At 58.7% G+C, this 8,112-nt stretch overlaps 3 protein-coding genes across 4 annotated transcripts; 1 reads left to right on the top strand and 2 right to left on the bottom strand.

Moving 5' to 3' along the window:
* Window positions 1–278: 278 nt before the first annotated feature.
* On the bottom strand, window positions 279–2,150 carry SDRG_16454 (hypothetical protein; the record flags this gene model as incomplete). The annotated part of the gene is made up of 6 exons (XM_008622665.1): window positions 279–731; window positions 785–1,009; window positions 1,054–1,269; window positions 1,316–1,524; window positions 1,579–2,009; window positions 2,056–2,150. The coding sequence occupies 6 exons, from the start codon at window positions 2,148–2,150 to the stop codon at window positions 321–323; spliced, it is 1,587 nt and encodes a 528-aa protein (XP_008620887.1). The 3' UTR covers window positions 279–320.
* A 1,741-nt stretch (window positions 2,151–3,891) lies between these two features.
* SDRG_16453 (alanine transaminase) lies at window positions 3,892–5,622 on the top strand. Its single transcript, XM_008622664.1, has one exon. The coding sequence runs from the start codon at window positions 4,003–4,005 to the stop codon at window positions 5,470–5,472; it is 1,470 nt and encodes a 489-aa protein (XP_008620886.1). The 5' UTR covers window positions 3,892–4,002; the 3' UTR covers window positions 5,473–5,622.
* A 238-nt stretch (window positions 5,623–5,860) lies between these two features.
* On the bottom strand, window positions 5,861–7,900 carry SDRG_16452. Of its 2 annotated transcripts, none has more exons than XM_008622663.1 (6): window positions 7,691–7,900; window positions 7,232–7,632; window positions 7,134–7,187; window positions 7,000–7,086; window positions 6,512–6,951; window positions 5,861–6,468 (listed from the first exon to the last, which is right to left on the bottom strand). In XM_008622663.1, exons 1-6 carry the CDS (start codon window positions 7,778–7,780, stop codon window positions 6,311–6,313), a joined length of 1,230 nt encoding a protein of 409 aa, XP_008620885.1. In that variant the 5' UTR covers window positions 7,781–7,900; the 3' UTR covers window positions 5,861–6,310. The 2 variants fall into 2 exon arrangements, with proteins under 2 accessions (XP_008620885.1, XP_008620884.1); XM_008622662.1 differs by having other exon boundaries at window positions 6,516–6,951.
* Window positions 7,901–8,112: the final 212 nt, after the last annotated feature.

Below are 8,112 nucleotides of genomic sequence, written 5' to 3'. Positions count from 1 at the left end.
AACGTCAACCCCAACGTCAACCCCAACGCCAACATTAACATCAACTCGAACACCGGCGGCAAACCCGGCCCGACGCCCAACAACGGCGGCGTGACGCCCGGTGGTAACCCGTCGACGGTCCCGACTGGCGCCCCGACGGTTGCGCCTGGCAGTGTGACCCCCGGTAACGGTGGTACCGGCTACTAGATTCGCGTTCATCTGTAGCGTGCATTCTTGTGTCCTTGTCATGAACTTGAATATGTGTTTCTTTTGCATCATTCGTTTCGGTGTACAACGCATGTGTCGTTGCAAATATCCATGTTGTGTGTATAAATGTTAAACTATTGCGATTGGAGCGACGGTTTCTCAAAGTGCTTGAAGCGCAAATACGCATAGTCGTCGCCGGCGCGGTCCCGGACGCTGCGGTCGAGGCGCGGAACATGCGTCGCGAGCACCTCGTCCAAGTAACTTTTGTCAGTCGTCGTAAACGGAGCAAACGCCGTGAGCGGCCGCGCCGTCAGCGCCAGTTCAAGGGTCGGGAGAATGCTCGCGTAAATGGCGCGCGTCTCGTCGTGGAGCCGGTCGTTCTTGCACAGCACGGGCGCATACTCGGTCTCAAAGACGCGCGGGAGCCACTGCAGAATGCCCTTTTGCTTTTCTTCCAGCGCACGCTTGCCGATTTTGTGCGAGAACGCCGCGGCAAAGCCCGACGACACAAGGATCTTGACCAAGCTACCCCACCGAAACACGCGCTATGGACACCGTAGTATGACATACCATCACAAACCATGATCAAGAATAGTACCTTTGAAAAGGCGACTTGCTTGGCCCACTCGAGCTTCCACGACGGCGGGGCGTCGTCGCTGGCGGCAACGACGACCACATCCGAGGCACTCGTGCCCCATGTCCGCAGCACGTAGAGCAAGCCGAGGCCGACACCAGACGCAACAAGGCCAGCCGTAATGCCATAGTGGACCTTCTCGGTCCAGAGGTACTCTTTTTGACACGCTTCGATAAGAGTCACGTGCATCTAAGATGGGCCAAATGAGACCGTAGGACAATAGCGGAGTATACCTTGAGCTGCGCACAAACGCCCTTGAAGATCGTGAGGAGGTTTTCGGTGGCGAGGTCGGGTGCGCGCTGGACTTCACGGATGATTTCACCGCGCGTGCCGTCAAATTCAGTCACAAGCAGCCGGCGAAGAATGTCCTCGTCGACGTTGCCCGTCGACATGTCTTCCATCGGGATGTGCGACGTGGGCACGTACATCGAGTAGATAAACGGCATGTCCTACCTGCGTGTAAGGCAAACATGCAATCATATATGGCGTGTGAACCTTGCGGGGGATGACTTTGCTGAGGTTCCAGCACAGCGCACCGTACGCACGCGCAAAGTCGTGGACGGACTTGAAGTCGTCGACCTTGTTGAGAATGAGCCGGACCTTCGAGTTGACATGCTGAAGCGACGACGTGAGCACGTCAAGCGTCTCGAACGTCGTGCCGGGCTTGTCCGGGTCAAACATGAGCAGCACAATATCGGCGCGCTCTACTCGATACATTGATATCAAACGTCATTCCTCGCAAAAGCAAGGAAGCATACCGGCAAACCAGCGCACGACGCGCTTAAAGTCATAGCCACGGTCCATGTCGGAGCGGTCCGCGGACGTGCCCGGCGGGTCGATCATGCCTGGCGAGTCGATGATCATCATGCCAGTTTCGTCGAGGAGGTCGCACTTCTCGAGCATCTTGAGCTCGACCTGCGACACAAAGTCGGCGCCAAAGAGCCCCTTAATGTCCTGAAAACCAAACTTGTTGTTGCGCGAGAGAGCGTAGCCGTCGAGGCGCTCGGCGCGCTTCCCGCCGGCGATGACGGTGAACGTGCAGTCGGTCGGCGCGCGGCCCGTCTTTTGCACGTCCTGGCCAAGCATGTGGTTGATGAACGTCGACTTGCCGGACGAGTGGTTCCCGAGCACGAGCACCATCGGCGTGTGCACGCGCGCAAACGACGCAAACTTGCTCGCTTGGCGTAGCCTACGAGCGCTAATGTGGCAGAGGTCGCTGGCAACCTCGCGCGTACCCTTCCATGCGGTCGAACATGGTCTCGACCTCCTTCTGCACCATGCGGTTGAGCTCGCCCGCGATCTTCATGTCCTCGCTCATCGCCGACGCCATGCTCCTGCCGACTGAAGCCGTCGAAAGCACCTTCCGAAATCGCGCGATGCCATTGGTCCGTGGGGTCCATAGAAACGTCAAGTCAAGTGACAGGCTGCATTTTTATGCAACGTTGAAGTCTCAACAAGCAACGCGACGGCACCGCGTCAGGTCGCGCCAAACGAACAAAGCTCCCATTTGCTACGCTCTCGGCTGATCGCAATCGGTCAACGAGTGGGTTCACAGCTGACTAAGATCGCGTGGCAACCGATGTTGAGGTCCATCACCTTGGCCACGCCGCTGTCCCCGACGTTGTCGGGGACAGCGGGGGTGTTGGATCTACAACAGGTTCTTGGATTTGAAGGAGCGTCATCAGGAACTTACCAGCATCTCAAGCATCCCTTTTGGAACATATAAAAGGCTCTCGTCGACGTCGCCGCCGCCTTTGTGAAGCATGAACCCATCGAGACGTTCACGTTCGCTGCCGGCTTTATTGTTTTCGCTAGTCACCCCTTCTTCTTGCCTCGTCTTGCACCACATACAAGGGGTGCGCTGGCCGCCAAATGGGGCGTAAGTGGCTTCGCGAGTGAGAGCCATTTCCCTAAGAGTCGACAGGTGTGAGCACAGCTTGCGTTCAAGGTAGTACTGTATTCGGCCAGGCACCAAGACAACTTTCCGCTTCACCACACCTTCGGCGCCTGTCAACGTCAACCCGTCCAAAAGTACCTCGCGCTACATACTGTAGCAAAGGCATATCGATGCGCAAGGCAATCATTCCTTCGCCTTGGTTCCTGCGCAGAGAGCAGCGCGCTTTCGCGTTGCGGCTGGAGCGACCCACTACTCCACATCGGAAGGAACCTTGTGATGATACTCCCCTCAAAATCCAGCGCCTTTACACATGCGTCTCTATGGGCGCGGGTGAATCAAGCCACAAGAATTCACGGCCAGCGTGCTTGAAACAAGCTGGCGGTAAAGGCCGCAACGGCTGCTGCGAATCGAATTCACTCCCGTTCGCCATCGTTTGCGAGGGAGGCAGCGGCACGCACTGTGTCGTCGCCACCCCGAGCATCGCGGCGGCCGCCCCCTCGTAGTGCATATCATGGACGAAGTGGATTTCCCAAGATTTCGGTAGCCAATATGAACGGTGCTGCCTGCGCCTGCCACGTCATCCCGGAAAAGCTCCGTGGGCTTGGCAAGATGCGTGCCACAGACGTGCGCGTCAGTCCGCGCCAGAAACTTGTCGAAAGATCGTATCTTCAACAGGGCCGATCTTGGTCCTGAATTTGCAGTTGGGTAAAATCAGGATCCAAGGGCCTGTCGCGGATGTGAAGGACGTCCTTGGACGCAAGGTCCCACCGTCGCCAGTCGCCGCATTCGTGGGACGCCGACCACCTCCATCTCTTTTTTGCTTCTTTTACCGAGCGCCGTCGTCGACACCGCATCCCTTCACGGTTGATGGTAGCCCATCCCGCTCATGGGCGCGTCGATTCTGCACGACCTCTGGTGGGTCGTGCAGATTTGACCGAGCGGTCGTCCACACCCCAACTTCACTTGGGTGCTCGCACGTTCGAGTGGCTGCGACAAACGCATTCTGATTGGTGCAATCCATCAACTCAGCTGCAGTGACGCCAGGCCGGCACGCTATTTCCGCCAATCACATCTCGTGTTCAGAGATATTTTGGCCAATGCGCGTGCATTGTGCCCCTTGGGGATCGGCGCCACCTTGAATTAGGCGTATTCCCATCTAATTCGGACTTTGACATGGGTACGTTTCGGCCAAGTCCGACTTTGCAGTATCCAGCCACACGCTGGGGCAAGGGCAATCTCACATTTGCTTCGCCTTTGCGCCGCCGCCGCCGCCGACGTCCTCACCATGCAGCGCCAGTTCCAGATTTTGCGCAAGATGAGCGTATTGACCAAGCAGACCATCAACCCGCGTATCGTCGAGGCCGAGTACGCCGTCCGCGGTGCCATCGTGCTCCGCTCGGACGCCTACAAGAAGCAGCTCGCGTCCGGCGACAAGTCGCTGCCCTTCGACAAGATCATCGCGTGCAACATTGGCAACCCGCAGTCGCTTGGCCAGAAGCCGATCACGTTCCACCGCGAAGTGCTCTCGCTCATCAACATGCCCGGCCTCGTCGACCACGAAGATGCGCCCAAGATCTTCAAGGCTGACGCGATCGCGCGTGCCAAGTACTACCTCTCCAAGATCCCGTCGGGCACGGGCGCGTACGGCCACTCCAAGGGCCACGAAGTCCTCCGCGAAGAGGTCTGCGCGTTCCTCGAGCGCCGCGACGGCCACGCGGCGGACCCGGAGACCATCTTCCTCACGGACGGTGCGTCCCAGGCGGTTCAGTCGATGCTCCTCGCGCTCATCCGCGACCACAACGACGGCATCCTCGTCCCGATCCCGCAGTACCCGCTCTACTCTGCGACGATCGCCATCAACGGCGGCTCGCTCTGCGGCTACTACCTCGACGAAAAGTCGGGCTGGGGCATGGGCATTCCCGAGCTCACGCGCTCGATCGAGGACGCGCGCAACGCCGGCAAGGACGTGCGTGCGCTCGTCGTCATCAACCCGGGCAACCCGACGGGCCAGTGCTTGAGCGAGAACAACATGCGCGACATTGTCCAGTTCTGCAAGGACGAGAAGCTCGTGCTCATGGCCGACGAGGTCTACCAGGAGAACGTGTACGCCGAAGACAAGCACTTTGTTTCGTTCAAGAAGGTGCTCAAGGATATGGGCCCGGACTACGACTGCGTCGAACTGGCTTCGTTCCACTCGACGTCCAAGGGCTTCACCGGCGAGTGCGGTCGCCGCGGCGGCTACATGGAGCTCGTCAACTTCAACGCCGACGCGATGGAGCAGCTCTACAAGCTCGTCTCGATCAACCTCTGCTCCAACATTGAGGGCCAGCTCATGGTTGCGCTCATGACCAACCCGCCGGTGGAGGGCGACGAGTCGTACGAGCTCTATATCGCGCAGCGCGACGGCATTCTCTCGTCGCTCAAGCGCCGCGCCGTCAAGCTCGTCGCCGCCTTCAACGAGCTCGAGGGTGTTTCGTGCAACGCCGCCGAGGGTGCCATGTACACCTTCCCGCGCATCACGGTGCCCGAGAAGGCCGTGGAGGAGGCCACCAAGCGCGGTGTCGCCCCCGATGCGTTCTACGCCATGGCGCTTCTCGACGCGACTGGTATCGTCGTCGTGCCCGGTTCGGGCTTTGGCCAGGAAGATGGCACGTTCCACTTCCGCTCGACGATCCTCCCGCCCGAGGAGGCCATCGACGAAGTCATTGAGAAGACGGCCAAGTTCCACGCCGAGTTCATGGACCTCTACCGGTAAATGCATGTCGTCCTTTAGGCGGTCGCATCATACGAGCTCGCTTTGATGCTAATGTACGCCCTTTGTTCGTTTGATATGGTCTTCCTACCAACTACAAGTGTATTCCTTCACGGCCACCCATACGTGGCGACACCGCTCGGTGCATTCGAACGAGTAAGGCGTTGAGAGAAGGAAAGATGCCGAAGCGGCGGCGGCTCCTGCGCCTCGCTACATCCATCACGAGACGCATGAAGTGGCTTGAAGCTGCAAACTGTGGTAACGTTAGACGAGGTCGGCATGATGTTCTTACCTACCTACGGTCCTATTCCAAGATCGGATAGTTGTTGATAACTCGGCCTCGGTGTCGGATACTAGTTGTCGACACAATGCGATGCTGTATTTCTTGCTTTCATAGTACAAGCTTCCGAAGATTCATAGAATTCTGGGGTTAGAAAATCTGCACGTCCGAACGGGTTAAAGAAAGTCCCACGAGGGTCCAAGACTTTGGTTTGATGGCCGTTCCAGCTTGTACGAGATGCGGACGTAGTTACGGGCGTTCGTCGCCATGCGCTCCTTGTACTCGGCAACGCTTTGCTTCGTGCCGCGCAAGACCTCGTGGCCGGATTCGCTCATGCAAGTCTCGGTACCACAGAGATTGCGCGTCGGGTCGCGCTTGTCGAGGATTTTCTTGATATTGTTGCCCATTTGAGCGTCTTGAGCAGACAGCGCAGGCGTGAGCCAAGTGCTCACCGTCTCCATGTTGGAGATTGCACCCTGGGCAGCCGACGTCAAGCTCGCGCGCCACGAGTGAAGCCACTCGGCTGCCGGGACGAGGAACGGGTAGATCTTGAGCTCGTCTTCAAGGATGGGCAGCCCTGTGATATCGTCGAGGATATACATAGCCAATGGGCCGTTGTAACCCTCGGGGATCGCTGGCAGGGGTTGACTCAGCATGGCTGGTGTCAACAGCACATGCGACAGCCAAATGCGCGGCTCCTGGGTCTCGGCCGTCCGGACCTGCGAAACGCGTGGGTTCACGACTTGCACTAATAGATCATACGTACGGCTTGCATGGCCGCGGCTGTCGCGACACGCTGTGTCGTGGGATGCTCAGCCAGACAGATTTGGTCTTGCCGCAGGGCGCAGAACTCGTCGCGTGCCATGTCGAGTGACGCAGCGTCGCGGACCTCACTCGCCGACATCCAAGCGCCGCGACGACCAAGCTCCTGGCGCAGTCCATGGAGCTCGTCGCGAATCTTTAGCTCAAACGCGTCGCGACGACCAAGCTCTTGCCGCAGCCCATGAATCTCGTCGCGAATCTTGAGCTCAAACGCGTCGCGACGACCAAGCTCCTGGCGCAGTCCATGAAGCTCGTCGCCAATCTTGAGCTCAAACGCGTCGCGACGAGCTCGGTCGCTGCGCAACCCATGGAGCTCGTTGCAGCGATCCGTAGGCGGCGTAATGTTATCCGCAACCTTGGCCTTTTTCAACACATCGTCCCTATACACATGCAGTATGGCATCTCGTTTCCTTGAATCGTCTTTGTACCGTGTAGGCTGGTCGTCAGCGCGGCGCTTCTTCTTGCCATTCGTGGCCACCTTGTTCGCGCCTGCGCGACCTTCCTGCTCGAGCAGCCTACAACCCTTTAAGACATCGAACGTTCCATGGACGGAGGTAAATACTCTTCGGCAGGGGTCGTGGTCTTGCTGTTGTTGCGGAATCGGGCGCTGCGAAACCTATGCGCCGAGGTGAGATACTATGGAGGCAATCGAGAACGTACGCGTCGCTGGATCTGTTCTTGTCGCCGCGCCAGCAAAAGCTCCGCAGCAGCGACAAGGAGGCGTCGTCGAGCTTCTTGAGGCCTTCTAGGGCTGCGTACGCTCGGGACTCAGCGTCAGTCCACTTGCCGCTGTTGCCGCGAGCGACCAGCGCAAAGCCTTTGACGGGTACGTATCCCTTGCCCGGAGCAGCGAACCACGCGTCGATGTCCCGTACGAGAGCGTCGAACGCCGAGTCCGTCATGGCCGCATTGCGCTGCGACGGCGCTCGCTCGACGTCGTCGCCAGATTTCCAAGCCGCCTCCGTGGCCTCGGCTTGCCTGTGCTGACCGACCTTGCTTGGCGTCTCACGCACTCGTTGCGTCATGCTATGTCGCCGGTACCTTGGAGAACGACCCAAGCCCTACACAAGAGCGCATGAGCCACCCTTGCGATCGTGGTCAAGGGCCGCGAAGACATACTGGAGGCGTTGGTGCCGTGGGAAGCCGTGACGCCGATGCACACGCGCTGGAAAACCTCGTACATTCATTGCGCCTGGGATCGCAGCGCATGTAGAGCGTAACAAGCACGACTTCAAACGCCGCACCAACCCCGCAGCCGAATGGCGCAGGGCCGATGCAAGAGGACGAGGCAGGTCATTGGAATCAGGCCGATGCTGTGGTGATGGGCCGAGAAAAGCGAACTGATGCCCCAGCCGCCCAGTGGTATCCGGATATCTGGTCGAACGTCGTTGGTTGCCATCGAGATGACCTGCTCGCATGAGTATGTCGAGTCGATGTACATTCTGTCGAACTCTCTGACCGAGAAAATCGGGCCGGCGGCGAGAACCGTCAGCACGATCAACGTCTCTGGCGTCGTTTGTGGCCTACACAGCATTTGCACG

Source organism: Saprolegnia diclina (genome assembly GCF_000281045.1).
Source record: "Saprolegnia diclina VS20 unplaced genomic scaffold supercont1.129, whole genome shotgun sequence".
Taxonomy (NCBI): Eukaryota; Oomycota; class Saprolegniomycetes; order Saprolegniales; family Saprolegniaceae; genus Saprolegnia; species Saprolegnia diclina.
The sequence above is the reverse complement of the archived record's forward strand: the minus strand, read 5'-3'. Positions and strand labels throughout refer to the sequence as shown.